Source organism: Homarus americanus, unplaced genomic scaffold, assembly GCF_018991925.1.
Source record: "Homarus americanus isolate GMGI-L3 unplaced genomic scaffold, GMGI_Hamer_2.0 scaffold58158, whole genome shotgun sequence".
Lineage (NCBI taxonomy): Eukaryota > Metazoa > Arthropoda > Malacostraca > Decapoda > Nephropidae > Homarus > Homarus americanus.
The window spans coordinates 3,051-27,449 of NW_024730199.1; the positions used below are offsets into that span (position 1 = coordinate 3,051).

The 24,399-nt window shown below is 39.6% G+C and overlaps 1 protein-coding gene across 4 annotated transcripts; it reads right to left on the bottom strand.

Annotated features, from left to right (window-relative positions):
- Positions 1–266: 266 nt before the first annotated feature.
- On the bottom strand, positions 267–24,070 carry LOC121866911 (transient receptor potential channel pyrexia-like; the record flags this gene model as incomplete). 4 transcript variants are annotated; one of them, XM_042366647.1, is given in 9 exon segments in its annotated part: positions 267–505; positions 1,416–1,639; positions 2,393–2,469; positions 6,727–6,804; positions 8,075–8,275; positions 8,933–9,120; positions 10,541–10,631; positions 12,580–12,814; positions 23,775–24,070. In XM_042366647.1, coding segments are annotated over 8 exon segments (1,332 nt in total), but the record flags the coding sequence as incomplete, so codon positions are not given.
- Positions 24,071–24,399: the final 329 nt, after the last annotated feature.

Sequence of the window (24,399 nt, forward strand, 5' to 3'; positions counted from 1 at the left end):
AGCACCTTCATCAACACCATCTTACCTCAGCACCTTCTTTACCTCAGCACCTTCTTCAACACTATCTTACCTCAGCAACTTCTTCAACACTATCTTACCTCAGCACCTTCATCAACACCATCTTACCTCAGCAACTTCTTCAACACTATCTTACCTCAGCACCTTCATCAACACCATCTTACCTCAGCACCTTCTTCAACACTATCTTACCTCAGCACCTTCATCAACACCATCTTACCTCAGCAACTTCTTCAACACTATCTTACCTCAGCACCGTGCCTCAGGAAGAGATTGACAACCTCTATGTCAGGCGTTTCATTGGAGGAGAGGTACTCCCCTAGGGCTGGCTTGATGGGAGCATTGTCCTCCCCGACAATAACCAGATTGGGGTTTGCGCCTCTCTCCAGCAGCAGTTTTAAGATCTCAAAGCGGTTAGGTATGCCCTCACTACAGGCCATGTGAAGGGGGGAGCCGATGATGGGGGAACTGGCATCTAGGTCAGGATCTGTGTAGGAGATGTGGATGTTTATTAGCAAATCTGATGGAGAAATAAGGAACACTGTACATTAATATCAACTTACCTCAGAAAGAAACTCTTGTCCATGGTAATGTTGACTGTGGCGTGTTACAAAAGATTTCACCTGATATAAATACATATGAACAGGTCAAAGATTTGCTCTTAAGGTGTTGATATTATGACCAATCCAATTCGGAAAGCAAAACAAGTAAGAAAAGACCTCATGAATTCTTCAGGTAAAATATGAATTCTTTATTACCTATACAGAGTGAATTATATTGTATAAGTTGCAATAATAAACATTAATTAGAGTATATAATTTTTATTTTCCATTAATTTTGCTGTTTGGGGGAAAAGAGGGTAAAAAGGGAATGCATCTCATTATTATTGGTTTATTTCATTGGTAATTAATGATTCATGATACGACAATTCGCCTTACACCACAATTTTGTTTTGGAGGATATTTTACCATCGTAATTCAAGGCTTTACTGTATAGAGTTTCTACTGTATTGGAAATTCCTTGTTCAGATGGTGTGAGTCAAGAATAAGAGTCGAAACAAATGATGGGGACTATTAGATGAAGCTTGTAGTGTGTATCCTGATCTAGTTATTTACTCTATATCCCCATGGGAGCCGTTGTTGTCCCTTACACACGATGGACACCAATTGAAACTAAAAATACATCTGCCTACAAGAGAGGAGCATTTACTTTGCATAGCTGTAATCAATATATCAATTTATCCAAGATGTTATGAGCCTTCTGAACCCTACAAGTGCAGCCCTATGCTTCCTGACCACTTCAAAACACTTATACAGTACTTTTCACTTTTATTGATCAAAGAGTAGATTGCACACTCTAACATGCAAATATTCCCCCAACCCCCCCTCATGACTCACTGTGTTCGAGGATGAGCCGCACTATCTCGATGTCCCCCTTGAGGATGGCCAGGTCGAGTGGTGTTGGCTTGTTGTACTCGGGCTCAAAGTTGACCCTCGCCCCCTGCTTCAGGAGGAGGTTGACGATAGCCACGGAGCCAGAGAGGACAGCGTAGTGGAGCACCGACCTGTTGAGGGGGTTCATAAGGAGTGGGTGGGAAGAGTCAGAATAGAGACAAGCCCTCCTGGAGGTAAAAAGAGGGGGGAAAAATGGCTGAAGAATATCTTTTCATTATCCTCACTTATTTAACAGAGAAAAAAAAATAAAAAAATAAAATTACTGTGCGTACTTATTAAAGCCTGGGGTCATGACACTACTCGTTCAGATGTTAATTTAATCACAGAAACTACAGTATTCACTTATCATTCAACTCCTATATTAATGCACAATGCTAGCCAATCATGCTCTACAATCTATGAAAAATAATACTAAAAGTTCTATACAAAATAAAGAAATAAATCCTAGAGCAAAGAACAGAAGTAAATACTAATAAAAATTCAGAGAAACTAAAAGAGCAGGAACTACAGTATATGCTAAACAAAGAGAAGGCCAAGCAATGTGAATTAGGGAAGAAATTGGTGATAAAAACAGTTGTAGTTAGGAGTCATTATCAAAGGTTCTGAGTTGGTCCAATACAGCTTATTGAACCTATGGAAAGTACATGATGAGGCAAATTACTCCATCAGGGCAACTTCACCAACAAGAATCCTTACAACACAAACCTAAAACAAAGAAAGGAAGCCCAACGTGCAGGTTTTCATACAAATTCAAGACAAAGAGGAAAGTTAACAAGGTAGCATAAAAATAAGATGGTGAACCCCTAACTGCATCATCAAGACAAAGATGGGCAGGAACTTTTACATACAGTGCCAAGACAAAGAGGAAGAGGTCTTACATAAACCTTCAGGATAGAGGGAGAGAGAGAGATCTGTCTCACCTGTAGTCATGTCGGGCCTCCGTGCGGGCGTTAACGTCAGCACCAAAGGAGATGAGGAGAAGAACAGCTTCCAAGCCCTGTAGAAGTAAGAGAGCAGCCCATGACAACTCGGTGCAAGAGGTCAGGATAGGAGACCAAAGCAAGAGACTTGTAAGCAGGAGACTAGGAGGCAGGAGACTTGAGGCAGAAGACTTGGGATAGAGAATTTAGGGGTAGGGGATTTAGGGGCAGGAGTCTTAGGGACAGGAGACTAGGGGGCAGGGAACTTAGACCAAGAGACTAGGGGGTAGGGGACTTGGGGTATGGAGTTTAGGGGTAGGGACTTTAGGAGCAATGGACTTAGGGGCAAGGGACTTATGGGCAAGGGACTTATGGGTAGGAGACTAGGGGGCAGGGGACTTGGAGCAGGAAACTTGGGGGCAGGGGACTAGGGGGCAGGGGACAAGGGATATAAGACCTGGATAGGATGCAGAAAGGTGGACTAGGTGGCTTGTGAAGTGACCGAGGCAGATAACTGATAGAAGGCTTGGCCCAGGCAGACAGACGGCCAAGGTAGGAAGTTTTAGCAGATATACAGCTGGGGTAGGGAGCTTGGGCAGATAAACAGGTGAGGTAGAAAGCTTGGGCAAAAAGGCAGCTGGGGTAGAAAGCTTGGGCAGATAGACAGGTGGGGTAGAAAGCTTGGGCAAAGAGGCAGCTGGGGTAGGAAGATTAGGTAGAAGGTTGGACGAGTTTGGAGCCAAATGACTAATGGGTTTAGTGGATTAGAGAGTTTTAGTACTAAGTAACAAACAAAATAATTAAGTGGCATGAGTCATTTATAGATAAGACTTCAAAGCTGATGACCCAATCCCAATGGAGGCAGTTATAAAACAAATTTGTGATCATACAGGAGTAGTGAATATCAGTGTGGGGGTTTAATGGGTCCTCTACTGAAGTGTTAAAGGCCTGTAAGGATTATAAATGATGATACAGACAGCCATTTAAAATCATTATTGAGGTACAATATTAAAATGGTTAATCAGTGTATGGATTGTAAAGGTCAAATACAGTGAGTTTAAAATTAGATAAAGGCATTCAGGATCATTACCAAAGTACTAAAACAAAGGAAGTGAATCACTTAAAGGATAGATGAGATTGTTATGTGAAGTTCAAGGGAAACCCTTCTCTAAACATGAAGCAGAATTGAATAACAGATGTATAATGTTATGAATAAGTAAAAAATACTCAAGTTTCATAATAAGCTGTAGTACAGTAACAAAGTACAGTAGCTTGACAGACTGATGGCTATTTCAAAAGTTATACAGTATAATATTCACAGATCATAATGATGGATATTAATATCAAATGCTTACATTTACATAAAAAATATGGCATAAGAAAATTTAACTTTACTTAAATTTATCAGTTAAAAGACACAATTAGAAGCAGTAAAATATCTATATAATGTATTAAAACTAGAGACAAACTCATAACCCAACATTCATGCAGAGAAACTTTCATTCTGACAATCATGATGCTACTACCCAATGAACCATATTTATTCTGAATAAAACCATGATAATGTTGGCTGAGGAGCCATGAGGCCATTAGCTTACTGTGAGATTTCATTGGCTAATGGGTCAATGTTTTTCACTGGGATTTTTGTAATCTTATAGCAAACCATGGGCCCCAAGACACAGTAATTGGTCAAGCACCCTTGATGACAATGACTATGATGTAATGGGCCAAGAAACTTTAGAGCCATTGTTTGAGGCTCGGAACATCAAAGGCCAAAAAACCGTGATTACATTAGCTAGAAGCAATGATGCCTTTCTCGGGAAACTATTTCAGGTTATAGCCAAATCGATTTAGCTGGATATTTTTGCCATTATATCAAGGTTTTTTCTTTGCTGAACTGCACATCTGAACTCTTAATTGGGTGGCTGGGAGGACTTAGTACAGATTGGGTTACAGAAAAATAGCCAGTTAAGACAAAGTGACTACAGGTATACCTATGGTTTAACACAGATGATACAGCCCATCTTGTTAACTAATCCTCTTGAGTAAGCTGTGTCAGTTGTCAGCTTGTACACTCAACTTCACTCAACTGGAGCAACAGCTGTAACAGTAACACTGTTACTCGACTCCTGGTTGTTGTGGGGCATGAAAGAGTAAGCTATGGTGTGAGATGATGCCAACACAATCCATTATTGCATTATGTAGGGAAGGGAAGACAACACACAAGAGGGTGCAAGCATAAAAACAGTTCTCCCTCACACTTGATCATATATAGATGTGACCACTTCTAGAGGTCCTTTTTCATTTGTATGTAAAAAAGTTCACAATGAGTGAAGCTGCTTGCCGGCATTGAACATTAATAATTTTTTTAAGTAAATCATATTTATAATTAAGCAATAAAAGGACAGACTACATGCACAAGAACATAATTTAAAATCACATCTAAAAGTTTTGCTCTTATGTTGATAGCCAATGCCGGCAGAGGGGGACTACACTAAGAAACCGCCCGACACAAGTCACCAGGACCCAGCTCTCACTCACACCTTCACCTGTGTGTGGCCTCGATCACACTGAGGTTTATCCCATGATTCCATTGATTCATTTGCTTATTTCAAATTAAATATATGAACAGCGTTATATACATTTCAAGGTAAAAACTGTAATGTACATAAACAAAATGAAATTACCCTCCCTCTCCAAGTGGGAGATGAGCTAAGAAGCTTATAAAATAACTTGCTTTAATTTTAAAAGTAAATATTATTGGATTGTTTAAGAAACAATAAAAGGGGCGGCATTATCAGAGTGTAATAAAATATAACTTAAGTGCTGGGTGAGTGAGGTCCTCCTTGTTGTGTCAGTCGTAAGGTAGTCTAGGAGGCTTAATATACAAGACCTGGTTCCTTGCCCTTCACACACAGGTAACAACTTTTGCGCACATCACACCACACTGCTATTTCCACTGTACATTAATGCCAAGGCTCATCAGATGGTGACCAGCCTTGTGGAATATTTTGAGAGATTTATTTGAGAATTCTTCTTATGTAAAAGAAAAAATGTCTGCCAATGACTAGCCGTACAGTATTACCATTAGGTTACAGAAGATATATTAAAATTTCAAGCCCAAAAATCTAAACATTTTGCAGTTAGGAAAGTTTAGGCTAAGTTGACAGACATCAGAACTTGAGACTGAATCTACTAAATTAGCTAATTTTATTTTTTACTCTAAGCCAAGTTCCATTGGGCAAATATTTCCACAGTACAGTTCAGTGTGTCATGAGGTGCAACCATGTAATTTTGGAAGACGAACAGACGAGACAGAGGAAGGAGCACCGAGTCAGAAAAGGGAAGAGATGGAGGGTCGTGATTCTGGCAATACTTTCTAAAAGATCAACACTGTAACCTGAGTATAGAGGCTGTAAGGCTTACTGGGTTCTGAAATGACATCTCAACTGATCAGCTTGTTAAGTCACTTGGGGTTATTACCACCTATACAGGAAAGAAGTAATTCACAGGAAACATTAAATACTGCTGCAAGAACAAACTCTACTTTGGTGTCCAGCTGAGGCCCACAGACTTCTTTGCCCAAGTTACAACACACAGGTGTCTTTACACCTAAGTATCTCATGAAAATGTGAATCCTTGTTTATGTAAATAAGAAGCAGAGAGTATGCCCTAGTGCAAAGTACTTCCAAAGCACAGAGAAGAGTGAGTTCATCAGACAGTACTCTGGTGTCATCATCACCTGCCAGAGTAACACACACACTCCTAGTCATAAGCAAAATGGCAAAAATAGTAATTCAGTAATTGTTCGTGTAAACAAAGATGTGAAAATCAGTAATTATCGTATCGTATCATATATATATATATATATATATATATATATATATATATATATATATATATATATATATATATACTGTATAAATGAAAAGAACAAGTAGTTTGAGTGAGTGCGTTGATGACCCTCTCATATTAGCAAGAACGGTTTAGATGGATTAATCAGTGTTAATCTTAATAAGAAGGCAACAACAGTATATAGAAGTATCAATGTGCAACGATTACCATTATGAGGACATGCTGATTAAAACTAAGTGACCAACATTCATTAATAGAAAAGAATAAATAGCAATAAATTAAATTCAAAAACACGATAAATAATTTGACATCTTAATCACAAAAGAAATCTGGTTAAATAACTATATTCTGAGATGTCAAGAAAACGAATCACATAATCCAGCTGAACCTACAGGAGTGTGTATATGTGTGGTAGAAGGAACAAAATGATGAAAACAGAATGCAAAGAACCAGGTCCTCCCCCAGCAGCAGTCACTCACCATGAGGGTCTGGGCGAAGTGCTGTAGGACCTCCACGCCAGAGATACTTTGGCGGGTCTCCATCTCATCTGATGCATCCTTCAAAAGAGAGAGGAAGTGCTCACAAGGGAGGAAGGTGGTCACTGTAGGGGGTCTACTCTACACCACCATAAAAAAAACAGCCTGGAGAGGTCATATCAGGCATAAAAAAGCAGGTTAATGTGTTCTATGTTACAACACCCTTGTAGGATGAGCGAAACCATGATTTTTGTTTTGTTTTTTAACTTAATGTTATGTCTATATACAAATCAGCAGGATAGTGATATGCAAACAAAAATGCTAACCGGCTAATCAAATTTGGTGGGCAAGCAAAACAGAAGATATAAAACGGTACAAAATGAGTTAAATTGAAGATATAAAACGGTACAAAATGGGTTGAATTGAAGTTTTTCAAAGATGATGAGTGAGAAGAGAGAAAACATGCACAGCAGACATACCTGGTGAGGTGACACAGCAGCACAGAGAAAATGGGAATAATGTAAAGACTGATATGCAGCCACAAACAATTTAATAAGGATATATGCCAATAGTACTGTATAGTGGGAACATCTTATTTAATTTTAGATTTTTTTGACGTCTTGAGATACTATTATGCTGATGTGTTAGGCAAATCCTCTTAACTTAGTTATGTTAAGTGTTCCTTGATACAGATGAGAGGCATACACCAGCTGGTGTGTGCTGGTGATGCATCAAAACACTTCCTCACCACAAGGATAATCTGGGTGAGACCAAACATGCTCATATAAAATACTACTGCAGTGATACTTTTATAATTTAATTATATTTCTACAGGTGATTCAGTCAAATCTTGAATGCCCATATCTATATGTAAATTATTCACTATTTTCTAAATGATGCAACATCAACAAGCATGATCAAAAGATAGCCAACACCAATTATACTTCCATCGCAACAATGTGTTTCAGTTATTATGTATTCAGGAAGTAATATTACCCAACACCAGCACCTGGGCAGAGTTATGATGGCACAGTGGGAGCAACATGGAGATCATTGCTCACAGTGCACTGTATGTTTATGTCCACAGATAATTATGATAACCAGACCCAAGTGGCGAAGGTTATATCAGGCCACGAAATACACAAGCATTATTCAAATCAGGATAGTTCTTGTATTCTGCAATTTATATATATTTCTTTTTAGGGAATTGTTAACTCTCCTTTATCATTCCATCTATGCCAGAACAAAAGTTAATTACACCACCTTGAACACAGGTCATGAGCTGACCCTAGGTGGCACCAGTAACACAAAAGATTCTGTGTCCCTCCCACCACCATCCCTGAGGACCCACCTGCTGCAGACGACAACACTTCATCATGGGTGTGAAGCCCTGGCGGTCACGGGCATTGGGGTTGGCACCGTAGGACAGCAAAAGGTGGAGGAGCTGTGTATTGAGGGGGTTGACCAGGTTGACCTCGGAGCCAAAAAAGTACCGGGTGTTGGGGTTGGCGCCGTGTTCCAGCAGCACCTTGGCTGCCTCAAAGTGGTCATGCTGGAAGACAATGTTTGAATTAGACTTGAATAAAAAATTTAACAGATTTAGGGATACATACATGTACAGTACTTCTCGCGTGGTAAGTGTATAACAAAACCTGGCTATGAATACTGTACACCTCATATTCACAACATATTCAGAAATCTGTAGTTAAACCTGGCATCTTGATTTGCCTAGTGCTTATTCAGTCTTTCCTCGGCTGACAACATATTTAAAGACCTAACTGCCTATTTAGGCAAGCTGTTCTATATGTCCAAAGAGAAGTTATATCATCTCAGTTAGGTTTGTGGACAACTACTAACTACAGCAGGGGTGGGCAATTATTTTTGATGGAGGGCCACTTCATGAATGGTGGCACACTTCGCGGGCCACAGGTTAACAGCGACGAGCCAGTATTGCTGCTATGTCCACCCAACTTCCAAAATTGTCCTTTCTGTAATTAATAAGAATTTTTTTTTCTGATTGCCAAATGCAATGGCGGGCCACAGAAATAATTTGGCGGGCCAAATGTGGCCCGCGGGCCGCACTTTGCCCACCTCTGAACTACAGTATCTACCAGTGCCACCCTTGCTATAGATGTTACATGGATAAAACATCAGTCCCATGAACCTGCCAGGTAAGGTGGTGTGCATCCAGCAGAGACCCACGACTCACTTTAATTGCCAGACGGAGGGGCTCGTCAAAGGCATCTGTGGGAAAGTCTTCCTCGATCTCAGGTGGGATATTGAAATTAACGTGTGCTTCGTGTTTGAGGAGGACCTCCATCATCTCTATGTACCCGTGCTCGGCCGAGAGGTGCAGCGCTGTGTAGCCGATGTCATCCCGGGCGTTGATGTCACAGCCTGGGGAGCAAAGCACTGTTAGGTGGTGGAGGGCACTGTTAGGGGAAAGAGAACACTGGAAATGGCTGCTAAGATTCAATGTCACGAAGAGCAAAAGGATGCACCTGGGTCGTACCAATAGGACGAGGAGACTGCATTAATTGAGACCGAATGTGAAAAAGGACCAGGGTGTGTATGTTGACAATGAACTTAAGTTCTCGGGCCATTGTGAGAAGAAGGTGAATCAGACAACGAAAGTAGTAGGTCTTATAAGAAGGTTGTTTAGATATCTGAATGGTCCGTTGCTCATCACGATCTTCAAGAGTGAGGTGCTTCCCCATCTGGTTTCTGAGGTATGCTAGAGATTGTCAATTGATTGAAAATGTCCAAAGGAGTGCCACCAAACTGATGCCTGCTCTACGGAACCTGTTACCCAGAGGGATTGGAGCACCTGCAACTACCTAGCTTATACTACAGACAGGCTTGGGGTGACCTCACCAATGTGTATAAACATCTCGGGGCGGCACAACTCGGTCAAATGTACGTACATGGAGATTGGCGGACGTCCGCCCCACAAGGGGTCACAGCTTAAGGTTGAAGAAGCTATAGGTCCACAAAACTGTGAGGGCAAATTTTTTCTGAGTGAGAATTGTGAACTCTTGGAACAATCTGCCAGAGAGCGCTGTGATGGCACCAAGTGTGAGTTCATTCAAGGCCAGACTTGACCAACACTGAAGCAGGTTCCGATAAATTCAGAAGCCAGTGCATGCCCAGTATCTGCCAACAGTGCATATCATAGACGTGACCAACCGCCCAAGTTGCTAACGAGTCAATCAGTGGCGAAGAGGATAAAAGTAAAAAAGTAAAGTCAAAGTTAAAGTGATAGAGGAGGATGTGAATTATGAAAGTTACAAGGAAGTATTTTAACTGACAACACCATCTTTTAAGAAATAAAATTTCAAATTAAAATTTCCTCAAATTTTTTAATTACTCCTGTATTGCCATAAGAAATAGTCTCTTAAAACAGTCTTTAATCCTAAAAAAAAAAAAATAGGAATAGTGATATTAATAAAAAGATTACACAGTCAAAACAATATAAAATAGACAACATACAGTAGTATATAGGCTACAAATACACTATACAAAAAATAACATTTAAGTAAAAGAAATTAAAACAAAATACTGTACAATAAATACAAATACACAAATTTAAATAAAATACAGTAAAGAAAAAATCATTCCTGCTACAAGTATAATCAAATTAAGAGAAATAAAATATAAATTAAACCATAAAAGTAAAATAGGAGAGATATCAAATTAAAAAAATAAATTTGGCAAGACACTTATGAAAACAAAATACCCTGTACAAACAAAATATACAAAAATTTTGTAACAGTAGTTATAGTATTACCAGAGCCACTTATAGGCCTACTGTACTGACCTTCAGCAATAAGGAACTCTGCTGCCTCCGGGTAACGCTGCCACACTGCATAATGTAGGGGGGTCAGGCCCTGGGTTATTGTGTCATTCACCTGCCAGAGATAATGGACAAGTGGGGATGGTTAATAAAGACCTAAAAGTCAGGTCAGGGGTCAATATTGGCTGTGTCGGTTAGATCATTTATGTATATTATGCATGCTGTATGTAAATTATGTATGTTGTATGTATATCATGTAAGTACTCCATTTATATACATTACTTATTAGCCAGCAGCGTGTGGCAATGCTTTTATCATGTCACCACACGCTTAGATAATGTGCCTGGCGACATCTGGAAGCTGCTAATGTATCACTTGCCACATGTCGCCTGAGAGGTCAGAGAGAGGTCCGTTGACCTATAGAAAGTGTAGGGAACCGCCATCTTGGCTCGTGCACCTCTGTACAATCAAGCAAATAGAATCTACAAAACTCTACAGGTGTTTGTGTTCGCTCCTGTAGTTAGAACTGAGTACCCAAAACATGTACAGATCAGGCTTCAATAAAAAGCATTGAAGGTGAGCTTAAGGTTAATTAATGGCTGAGAAAATCAGATCAGGAGTCTGACACTTGTAAAATTAAAAAGGTTCTATGATGCCTAAATAAAACAATTCTATTTTGCAGTCTGTAGTAACTATGCATTAGTGTAGGTACAGGCATCCCCCGCGTTACGGAAGGGTTCCGTCCCAGGAAAATTGACCGTATCGCGAAATTCCGTAACGCAAAACCTATTTTCCCATTGACTTCCATTATAAAACTGGAGATGCGTTCCTAAGGAATTTTTTCGGCCCCCAAAAAGTAATTCAAGCAGTCTTATGAATGAAAATAAACATTTATAAACACATACAATACAGTACATTAAATAATTTATGATATACCTTCTTAAAACATCCAATGTAATGCCTTTGCGGCTTCTTTTTGCACTACTGCAGTCACTTCCACTTGATGGCCTCTTTCCAGTCATTTTGAATAAGGGTAATGCACTGTACTGTACTTACTGTATGTTTGTAAAAGTTAAATCCAACTGCTGGGGCGAGAAACATGTGCGCACACTGGATGTAAACAATGGACTGACTCCTCGTGGCGATGTCACCCTTGGCGGTAGCAAACACCAAGAAATCCACACAAAACAAATTACAGTGAACCCTCACTTTACGCGGTCAATTGAACCCACGGTGGCCTGCGTAAAGTGAGAAACGCGTAAAGTGAACAACATAACATATGGGATTAATTGAAATAGAGACCGGGCCGACCCCCAAATTCCACTTTTTCAGACACAATACCTCCATTGTAGTAAAAATAACTTCTTAATTTTATGATGGTATGCACACACAATTAATTATTAAGAGAAATATCAATAATATTAGGCTTTTTAACACTTACATTAGTAGAAAAGATGGCTGGGCACACGGGGATGGGGGTTGGTTCCGAGGCAGAGGGCAGATTATTGGCCCTCACCTGTATCAATTGTATCACTATCCACCACAGAGGCTTGCAGGGCCTCTTTGTCAAACCCCTCAAAGTCCATATCCTCACTATCACTATCACTGACTTGGGCCGGCTGTGGTGGGTGGCGGGTGAAGAACTCGGTAATGTTTTGATGACTGGGCGACCTTGTGCACACCCTGCTTGTGCCGCTCTCCGTGTAAAAGGGTACACACACCGCGGAAAGTGAGCATTCCATGTTCGGCAGGGTACCGCGTAAACGTGGAAACGCGTAAAGTGGGACCGCGTAAAGCGAGGATTGACTGTATAATTTAAAAAAAATTATAATTTTATACTGTATAGCGATTTTTTTTTTAAATTGATAAAATTTACCCCAATTTCCATAAGGGCGGATTTATGGGCCGTAACGCGAAATTATTGGTAATATTTTACAAATTCCATAGGAGCAAAATTCCGTAACCCGGGCTTTCGTAACACGGGGGATGCCTGTATCTCAAAATAGATGTCTGTCACTCAGCAATACTGAGAGTTGTATGACCCATGACAGTTTTTTACTCACATTAGCGCCACATTTAAGCAAGATCTTCAACTCCTCGATGGATGCCAGACGTACGATAGCGTCAGCCAACTCTCTCTGGATGGACGGTTTACGCTTCTCTTTTCTCCCATCTTGCTTTCTGCTGCTTCCTTCCGTCTCTTCCTCTGTCCCCGAACCCTCCGTCACTCGTTCCTCCTCTTCTTCCACCTCTCCATTGCCCTGGATCACATCAGGGTGAACAATTTCCATAGGCATGCTGGGAGGGGAAGCCAAACACAAGAATAAAGATGGGACTCACTTGAAAATCCCAAACATAAAAAAGTCCTTGCATAGTATTAATCAGCTCCAGCACTTATGCCATCAATATTAGATTTAATAATAAGTGACTACGTGTAATAAACAATAAACTCTGTAGAAAGTAACAAGAGAATAGCTAGGCTCCTATGTGACTGGCCATAACCACAATGCCGACACACGCAGCTCGCCACCTACTAACACAGCCACATTGTTCATTGACTAAGAACAGCCCAGTCCCAACCATTGTAAAAATTATCAATAACTTGTAATAAACCAGTGTATTCACTCCCAGTAAATACTACTTCTTGCACTGTCACTATGTTAAAATGCACTGTAGTTGAGCTTTTCCCCATCTAGTTATTATACAGTATATCTTATTTGTATCACTCATGTTACTTGTATATTATTTGTAATTCGAAACCCATTCCCCAAATATGTAACTGTATATTTTCAGCCTTCTGGCTGCCAAGCTCTTTCAATAAACCGTTAATTATTATTATTATTATTATTATTTAAGACAAAAAACTCGGTATTATTGCGTTTTCACACCACACATTCCTGCCACTAATCTATTATCATATTCGAATAAGACGTCTAATTATAAGACAATTTTCATCTATTACATTACCGGCGCAAATGTATAATAATGGAGATACCGTATCCCAAATTTTCTCTATTTTCTTCCATTAATCTTCCGCCATTATCGCCTACTTCACCTACCACACTGCGTGTCTCCTTCATAAATCATCACACGCATGCGTTCCCATACACGTCACGCGGCCAATCAAAAGCGTTTTTTTTTGCAACCAATTAAAATTATTTTTGGCCCAATCAAAATCGATTTTTATTTTGGGTCTCTCATATTTCCAAATTCATATTCATTTCCAACCATGGAAGTCTGTGATGGGTGTCACTTAAATTATATGGAGCTGATTGCGAGTTTTGGGGAAAAAAACGAAGAAACTGTAGCATTTTTTCGATAGCATGGTGTTCTCCCGACCTCAGTAAAGTGTCATAAGTGCAAGAATGAATGTAAATATTGCAAAAACCAACATATATGGCGTTGTCCTCACTCATCCCTTATCCCAAAGACAAAGAAGAGATGACAATAAGGTAAGAAATAGGTGATTCCATCATATGGTGAGTCGGTTAGGTTAGGTTTGGTTTTTGGTTTTCTAGTGTTTTTTGGTGTATTTTTTATTCACATAGCTTTTAATTTTTTTTTTTAAAAGTCCCACGAAAAAATTTCGATAAAAAACCCAGCCAATTTCCGCCAGAAATGAAGGTCATATTCAGTCTAAACACACAAATACACTAGAAAAATATATTTTTTACTTTCTAACAGAGTGTAGTGCGCTTATGCAAATTTACCAAACTCTTCCCCAATAATAAGTCTCCTATTGCTATAGCCAATAAGAAACACCCATATGCGCTGTCGAGGCTTAAGAAGCAAAGACGGAGTAAGGAGCACTTGCTGACCCCCTCTCAGCCTGAGGGAGGGACCAGACCTCCGCAGTGTGAACAATTCATGACGACACTTGTGACTGACCAAATCTAATAATATTGAAAAATTAATATCTGTTATCCTTAATTTCCGGCGGAAATATCATAGAAGAAAAATGTCTTAGAATTGTCTAAACATTACGAAATACATATTAATCACAGAGAGAGAAACACCGGTGTATTACTATAAATTCACGGACTGACTATTATTGAATGAAATGTAGCCAAATGAAGTCAATTGATGTCATTTCAAATCATAGTCACAAAAAATTGGTAAACCTAATTTAATCTGAGTTAATAGATCGAGTGCATGTACCTAACCTAACTCAGATTAAATTAAGTTTACCAACTTTTTGTGACTTTATGACTCCAAATACTAATCGAGAAGTGATTCACAGCCTGATTTACGCTTGTATGACCATCATTTGACTTCATTGTGGGTACATTTGGGTTCATTTGGGTAATTAGTGGGACCGTAAGTTCACCGTTGTTCCTATTGACAAGATATAAATAATGGTAAACACAAAATTGCTTGAACACTTGCACTCACTTCCTGTCTTTATTCACAGGCAGGAAAACTCGGCCGTTGGTAACTGCTTCCATAAATACCCCGAGGTAAGGGCGGGTTAGTGCCAACTTCCCCAGTGGGATAGTCGTGCCCGTCCATAGGCTGCACGGCCAGGCTCCGGTGTTGTGTGCACGGCATTGCTGCTATGACGTGAGCACAAAGTGACAGCTGTATTCAGAACACGCCACCGTGTGTTGTGAACTTACAAAGGGAACTCCATGTGGTTGTGGTGTTGATGTTCCTGTAGCATAAATCCGACTGCATGAATACAATTTGTGATAAAATATATATTTTTTTGTCGAATTCCGTGAATAATATTTTTAGTTAATTAACGATTTTTCCGACAAATATCCACATAACCTTTCTCTTTAGCGAAGAAGCGTCCTGGGCTAAGAAACACAATATCTACGACTCGTTACCGGGAGGTGGGAGGTCTCTGTGGTACCCGCCCCCGCCCAGTGACCACTCGACGGAACTACATTTTGAAAGCAAAAGAAATGAAATGCAATTGGATGCACATAAAATGTATAAATCTGCAAAGAAATATTATTTCTTATAAGATATCCTCCATATAGAACAGCACATGAAGAATTTTAGTGTTCTTTTTAAGAGAATTCCATGTTTGTTTAGGAACATCCGCCAGCCTTTACTTGCCTCATCGCCGCTTATATCCTCCAAATTCTCCTAACCATCATAAAAGGTATGCCTTTAAGATAACTAATCCAAATAATTTATGTGTAAAAATGTATGGAAATCAAATTAAGCTAAAAAAAAGTCGTAAGTGGTCTATTTGAAGAGTAATGAGAACTGCTCCATCTGGGATGGTGAATGATGTCCCTTATCAGAAATAATATCCTAACCCAATTTTCGCAATGAGCGCAATTAATAACCGCCCAGCACCACCAAAATAATTATTGCACTAGTATAAATACTTAGTAGCCTAAATTTCATATTTTCATAAGTCCAAATATGCCAGGCATGTTTCATTTGTGTATCAGTTTAACCACAATTTGTTACTAATAAAATAAATTCAGTGACAAATTCATGTTCTTTTTTTTTAATTCCCTTAGTGACTCAATGTATTGTAAGAAAGAACTACCTTTCCACTTTTTGTGCAACATTTGGAGTGGTGGTAATAATTCACTTTGCCATTGACAGTGGTGGAATCAAGTGCAGATATATTGGCTTTGTATGTCCATGATTCTAACAAAAATGAATAATGTCTTCCAAAATAAATGCAATTTAAGGTCTTATTATCTTTTCGGTCATCCAGGGAATTTTAGGATTTTAAGTTGACCAATGTTTTCCAGTTAGGGTAAGTTATGTAGGTTAGGTTAACATTTTGATGTAGAACATTGAAGTTTTAAAGGGATTATAATTTTTTTCGATGAATTTCTCAAAAAAAAAAGGGATCAAAGTTTTGGAATCACCATAAAAATCTACATTAGAAAAAATAAATAAAAATATGAGTGTGTGTTGCATAACAAACCAAACAAATCTGAGTTTCCATTGGAATTTTTTATTTTTTTTTAACAGACAAAATTACCCAGAATATGTAGGTGCTGGAAACTTATAAATATTAACCCTCATAAATAAAGATGTTTCAGAATTTGCAAATTTAACTAACACAATATTAATGACTTTATTTTCACTTACAGGTAGAGATACAGCTGACTTAACACCTTTCACCAATACTGAAGAAATAAATCTTGGTATCATGATTGATGGGGAATTTTTCCGGTTCCTGGGAAGATTTTGCTACCGAACCTAACCTCGGAATTGGTTCCCAAACTCGGAACAGAAAAATTTGGAGACTTTCTGTAAAATCCCCAAATTACTCATAGAGAGGGTTGCCATACGTCCGTATTTTCCCGGACATGTCCTCCATTTAGGTCTCGAAATCTTCATCCGGAAGGAATTTTTAAAATTTTTCAAAAGTCCGGAATTTCAGCTTCCATCATTTTCTCCACGGAAAAAAAAAAACATGAAACTGTAATGACGGGAGAGAAAGAGAGGGAAGGTGGAAACCGTAGAGATTTCTTTCAGTTTTCGTCAGCTGATAAGTCACTTGTACGCCTGTACGGTGTTGTCAACTTAGCTGTCAAATATTTGATTGATAAGGGGGTAGAAGTTGATGAAGTGTTTTGACCAAGTTAGTAACCTGAAGCAGTTTGTGGAAAATTACAAGTGATGAAGAATTTAGTAATCTGCCAACACATAAAAAGTGGACCAGATACTTTGAAAAATCAAAGAACATTGAATGCCACTCAGAATTGCTAAGAATTGCACAATTCTTCTTTGCTATATCATCTCAATGCAAATGTAGAAAGAGTTTTTTCACTGATGCAAAGTCAATGGACAAAGGAAAGGAACAAATTGAGTGTTGAAACAATGAAAGGCATTCTGACTGTACAGTACAACTTCCGAGAAACACCTTGCAGTGACTTCTATACCTTTCTAAAGAGCAATCATCCAATACTGAAAAAGATCCGATCTACAGAAAAGTATGCATGGGCACATAAGTCACACACACAGTGGGGGAAGAAGACTGCAGCTAAGGGAATGAAGATGTTCAGCCTTAAGCAAAGGTAATTTTTTTTTTTTTTTAGATTTCTATACCATGTATGTTGTATATTAGCCTGTGTGTGCCGGGCGGGGGGGAGGATGTCTTCGGGAGCGTCCTCTTTTTTGAATGTTCAGATATGGCAACCCTACTCATAGACCAGAAAAAATGCAGTTTATGAAATTTTCCAAAAATATGCATTTGGAGAAATCATAACATATGCCCTAATTAATTTTGTTTTTAAATTTTACATACATATGTACATGGATATTACGTATGAATATATTTGTGAAATTTGTGGATGATTTTTCCTTTAAAATATTGTACACTGTACTCTTGATCATCCATATATTATAACATAACCTGCTTTTAATAAAGGCTATATTCTGACATAAGCATTATCCTTGTATTCTTATCCTTATTATTATTACAGTTTATATTAACGTTAAAAAATGCAGGAAGAATTTGCAATTAACATTGCAGACTGTATTGAGGATATTTTTAAACCATTTAATTATCATCTTGTTCTATGTTTAACATCATTAGTCTCTGATTAGTTGGTAGAATTTCATGACTATACCTACTGTATATGGGTGCCATGACATTTGCTCACAAGATGAACCTAATCTAACCTAACCTAACATGTCTTCCTTTCCATTATAGTTGAGTATATGCCTTGTAAACAAATGTCTGCACACTAACTATATGTAGACTTTGGTGAGGATCCATTTACAGTATTTAAGCGGAATATTTTTCCAAATAAGAGACCATTTAAACTGCAGATACTTTTCTCCAACTGCTGATTTAGTCCATGTCTTAACATATTGTATACATTTTTACTCCTGACATAGGGAAAGTGTTCATGTCTTACTTTCTTTCATAGGGTATTTATTGCATTACTATAATCAGGTGGAGACAAGTAGGAAACATTGTCTCAAGTTTTCATATCTTGTAGATAACTGGCCTTTATACTTGTATAATATGAAAGTAAAAATTTTTGGTACAAAAATAATTTCCTGTTTGATAGAAAACTAACAGTTATGGTGATATTTTTTTCAAGATTTTATCCCAATTCATCTGTACAGTGAGTTCATCAGTCATAGCAAAATTATAATACCTAATACTGTACTTTGTTATATTCTACTGACTTCATCCACAGAACAGGCCATAGTTCTCTTTATTACACTCACCCAACCCCAAGTTCGTGGCAAACTTATTACTTTATTGTCAGAAGAAAGGAACAGATATTACGCTCTATTCCTACGTTTTTTTGGTTGTCACAGGTATTATTTACCTATATTCATTGTAGTGATCGTATTTCATTCCCAGAATTGGCTTATGAGCCAAGAAAATAGGAAAATGAGGTGCACCTTAGCTTGGGACTCAAGTTTTTTATGCTCGTAAATCGTGTAGCAAGAGCAAACGTTTCGTGCCACTGACAACGTTTTCAGGGTACAAGCATACCAACCCCCAAGTCTTCCGCCGGTTGGTACACCTGACTACACTACGATGACGTAGTAACAACAAACGACGGTCGGGTACCACCATGGCCCATCTTGAATAATCACAAAATTTTCACTCCATTGTATTACCACCGCCGGGATACCATGGCCTGGTGTACACCACGGCTGATCTTGCATTTGGGCCTTGGACCAATAAAATTATTGTATAAACGACATACATATAGGCGTAGATAGGAACATAAGTAAATTTGGTGACGACACTAAAATAGAGCGTGTAATTAAGGGCCAATTGCAAGAAGGTCCGTGGTGTATACCATGCTGTAGTAGCTCCATGGTTGTTGTGCAAGAAGTGTTCTGGGCTATAAAAAAAAAAAAAAAAAAAAAAAATATATATATATATATATATATATATATATATATATATATATATATATATATATATATATATATATATATATATATATATATATATATATATATATATATATATACTACTCGTTATTGGAACTGGAACATGGGAGAATTTCCTGGTACTCGTACCCGCCCGATGGCCACTACGATGGAACTATATTTTGAAACCAAAAGAAAGAAAATTGAATTGGATGCACATAAAATGTATAAATCTGCAAAGGAATATTATTTCTTATAAGATATCCTCCAGATAAAACAGCACATGAAGAAATTTAGTGTTCTTTTTAAAAGAATTCCATGTTTGTTTAGGAACATCCGCCAGCCTTTACTTGCCTCATCGCCGCTTATATCCTCCAAATTCTCCTAACCATCATAAAAGGTATGCCTTTAAGATAACTAATCCAAATAATTTATGTGTAAAAATGTATGGAAATCAAATTAAACTAAAAAAAAAGTCGTAAGTGGTCTATTTGAAGAGTAATGAGAACTGCTCCATCTGGGATGGTGAATGACATCCCCTATCAGAAATAATATCGACCCAATTTTCGTAATGAGCGCAATTAATAACCGTCCAGGTTTAGGAGGGAGATAGGAAGAAACTGGTTCACAAATAGGGTGGTAGATGAGTGGAACAAGCTTAGCAACTATGTAGTAAGTGCTGGAATACTGGAAAAGTTTTAAAAGGAGGCTAGATAGATTCATGGACGATAGAGAGTGGTAGTAACTCTCGACAGGAGCTGCCATGCACAGGCCAACCGTCCTATTGCAGACTCCTTATTTTCTTATGTTCTTATGTTCAGGTGTGTGAGGGGTAGGGTCCCAGGTGTGCGTGGGGGAGGGTCCCAGGTGTGTGAGGGGAGGGTCCCAGGTGTGTGAGGAGGAGGGTGCCAGACGTGTGAGGGGGAGGGTCCCAGGTGTGCATGGGGGATGTTCCCAGGTGTGTGAGGGGAGGGTTCCAGGTGTGTGAGGGGGGGTCCCAGGTGTGAGTGACGGGGGTGGTCCCAGGTGTGTGTGGGGTGGGGAAAGGAACATAAGGGGGGTCGCAGACCAGCGTGTTCAAGAGGGAGGGGAGGGGTTAGTGCCCCAGCCATGACGTCACACAGTAGCACAAAAGCCGCCACACTGTCTGTTGTGAGCGTCTTTCCTCTACCCCGCCTGTCCTTGTTGTTAGTCACTGTTGTGCTTCCTGTTCTGTCTATGTTCTCCTGGTTGAACAGCCTAAGCGTTGTTCTGATCATCAAGAATAAAAATGAATATAAGCTGACAATGTACAAAGATATCAATAAGAGGAAAACATTAATTTTTGGTTTTAATTTAAGGAAAACAACACAAGTGGTTGAGAGTGCGGATGACACTTCTTGGCAGTAGTTCTCCTGGCACCCTCTCCCACCTACCCTGCCTTTGTCGACACAACCTTCCTCACCAGGAACTCACATGACCCACCCTGTTCCATCTCCCTCATATCCCATCCCACCTTGCTCACACCCTTCCTAGCATCGCACCTGCGCCACACCATCAAAAGGTTACTACGCCGTTACCTCGTTGCCATGGGAAGCGCCCGTGAGGTGCGCCAACACCACGCGACTTTACTAGGGTGCCACGTCACAGGGAAGGGGCCAAGTGCCAGGAATAACTTATGGTTTCCCAACCTGGCTGGTGAGCTCAGGTGAGGCTTTTTACAGCATCTTCATTCTTTGTGAGTAATGTGCGCTGAGTTAATGACTCAGGTTAAACTTTAACCTTGATGGCTCTATGTTGCGTGGTTATTGGATCAACATTGCGTGTTTAATGGTTCTATAATGCGTTGTTAATAGCTCTAGTTGCGTGGTCAATGGCTCTGTTGTGTGCTTAATGGCTTAATGTTGCGTGGTTAATAGTTCTATGTTGCCTGGTTAGAGGTTCTACGCTACGAGGTTAATGAAGATGTTATTAGCGTATTATGAGGAGGTGCGTAGTGGGTGATGGCATCAGTTCAACAGGCTGGTCTGCTATGCTTTTATGTGTGTCTTTGTTTACATAAGAACATAAGGAGTCTGCAATAGGCCGGTTGGCCTGTGCATGGCAGCTCCTGTCGAGAGTTACTACCACTCTCTATCATCCATGAATCTATCTAGCTTCCCTTTGAAACGTCACCCAAAGCCTAACACGTGATTGTGTTTTTCTCAAGTATCGACGTGCCTTGACGGCTGGGGTCTAAGTCTTAGTTGCAAATACGAGACAAAAACAAACGAAAATCAATGCATTGATTATTTTATGTATACTGGTGTTGTTTTGATTTTGTTATTCTCACACAAACACGTGTTGCTGCGTGTTTGTATGTCGTCACAAAGGTACTGATATAACGAAGGTACTCAAACTGTCCAACCAGAAACAAACTCGTAACAATAGTTTAAATTAGACAAATTTAGATTTAGGCGCGAGATAGGTAAACATTGGCTTGGAAATAGAGTAGTGGATGAGTGGAACAAGTAACCAAACATTTTCACTATCTCGAATACGATGGATAGCTTCAAACATAGGTTGGGTGGATATATGAGCGATAGGGGTTGGGTGTAAATGGGACTGCCCAGTATGGGCCAATTGGCCCACTGCACTTTCCTCCATTCTTATGTTCTTATGTCACTCGTTTGTGCACAAAATCAAGACAGATTTCAGATTCAAGTTTTCTCCGTGGTGGGCTAGTTTATTGGGCACCCCTTTGCAGCAAGACTTACATTACTCAGCATCAAGACTGGAGTGTGTCCCAGAAACTCGTGTTAGTCATAACTCATAGCTAAAACCTCATCTTCAAATGGCAATGACTTCTGCATATTATTAAATAAGGGGAAATCCGCCTTCGTGATATTTCTATATATTGAAAATGCGACAAGTTGTAAACAAAACTTTTTTACAAGTAGAATAGTACAGTTCCGCTTACTCAAAAACCTTATGTTGATATATCATTACCAAATAAACCATTATCTTAATATTATGTTGTGAACTGTCCCTCAACCATATCTAACAAGACTATACATTACAGTATTTTCCCGTCTGGTATAATTCTCTCTGTGTCATTTCTAAAACACATCGCCTGGGAAAACTTGAATTAACTCTGATACTGTACAAAGAACTGCTTACTTCACACCCTCGACAAATCTGACAAGGAAGAGTAGTTATTTTAAGCGTCTCATTTGGGCGTGCTAGCTGGTGACCACGTGGTCCCGTGTTTACACGATCAGCTGCCCGTTCTGGTGTGACGCAATCATTATTTACGATATTCAGCGTGAGGAATTACCCTGACGCAGAGAATGGGCAAATCGGTGGTAGGACAATTGGGTCACGGGACGCTTGGGCCACGAGCTGTGTGAAGGGTGGACGTTTGGGCCATGGGATTTTATTACGCCTAAGGATGGAGATTTACACAAAGAAAAGAAAATATACTGATAAAATGCTACCATACTGTTTAATAGATGTGGTATGTAAATTGTAAAAAAAAAAGGCAGACAACTATATTCAAACCAGATTCGGATTTCAGATTTGCCTAGCGAGGGGGCTAGTTTATTGGGCACCCCCCATGGCTTCCTGTGCAAGACAAAGAGTAAAAGCGTCTACAGCGGCCAACAGGAAACATACGGAGTATTCAAACCGGTAAATTGTAATCCACCTTAATACCCCTGGGAACCTTCAAGTCATCACGTCACATCACATCACATCACCAAGACCAATATATTGAATTATTTTTTTTTCTTATACAGTAGTTAACTTTGACCCATGGCCCAAATGTCCTAACCACCGTGGCCCAAACAACCGGTGATTGTGGTTCATGGTCCAATTGTCCGTCCACGAGGCTGATCATACAATGATTTATGGTTTGGTTTTAGGGTGGTTTAACGTTTAACAGTTATTTAAGACCAAAATAAATATTATACGAGATAACATAGTATACCTTTGATAGGTATAGAAAATATGTTTCGCTTTCAGTGACGATTCAAAGTAATTCATTAATGCTGTTAATATTTTATAAAGCGTTACTGTGATATAAGGTATTGTATTGTTATGACGAATAAGAGTTTTCTAATGCATTCAGTCTACAGTTATTGTTATTTTTAGTTTGTCAAAAAGCGTATGAATATGGAATCTCTTCAAATGTGGACAATTTAGCATAACTTTATATTTGTATGCTATACATACTTCTGTAATTCACCCACAAACATTATTAAAAAATGGTTTACTTCTTGAACCTTTGTGTAACATTAATGTCCACAATGTCATCCAAATACACCATGTTTATTTACTACCCGGAGGAATTCATAAATGCATGTTAAGGTTGTGGGGCCACTTTTGTTTACCTCGCGGCCGGTCGACCTACCAGGCAGCTGAGGCGCGGGTTTTGATTGCTGTAAAGCGGGAAGCAACACTAGTGAACACTTACGTTTCGGCTGTCCTCGCGGCGGACGGTAAGCTGAGTTAAGGGTGTCACAGATTATCGCAGGCGGGGTGTGTAATCCTTGTACAGCCTCCAGGGGCGAAACAACAGTCTTGTGGGCACCGATTTCCTTCGTCTTCTGCTAGTTTCTTGAGCAACACGAGAACAAGACCACTTTTTCACGTGGTACTCATGGTAGAGAGTTAAGGTCCCGGTGCACCTTTGTTTTCTTGTCTAGAGTTGTTAGTCTTGGTACAGATCACAGTGAAGTCTTCGTTGTTGTCTGAGGGGAGTGGCGGCGGCCTCCACCTTATATATCCCGCCCATGCGTCGTGGCTCCGAAGGTGGGAGGAGGAAGAAGGGGGGGGGGGATGACGCGCAGTTGGGTGGGGTAGAAGGTGCCAGTGGTGAGGGAGGGCGTGCCAAGGTGCGTACAGTGGTGGCTGAGCTACGCAACACGCACCAAAACATCATGCGTAGTTAGCTGCTGTCAACACCAGGTAGGGGTCAAATGAGACGACGAAATTGGTGTAAAACTGAATGAGGGGTTTTGTGGCACCAACAGTTTCTTTCAACGTCGACACCCATGTGACCCCACGTCCGCGACTATGTGAGCGGATCGGCCAAGTAC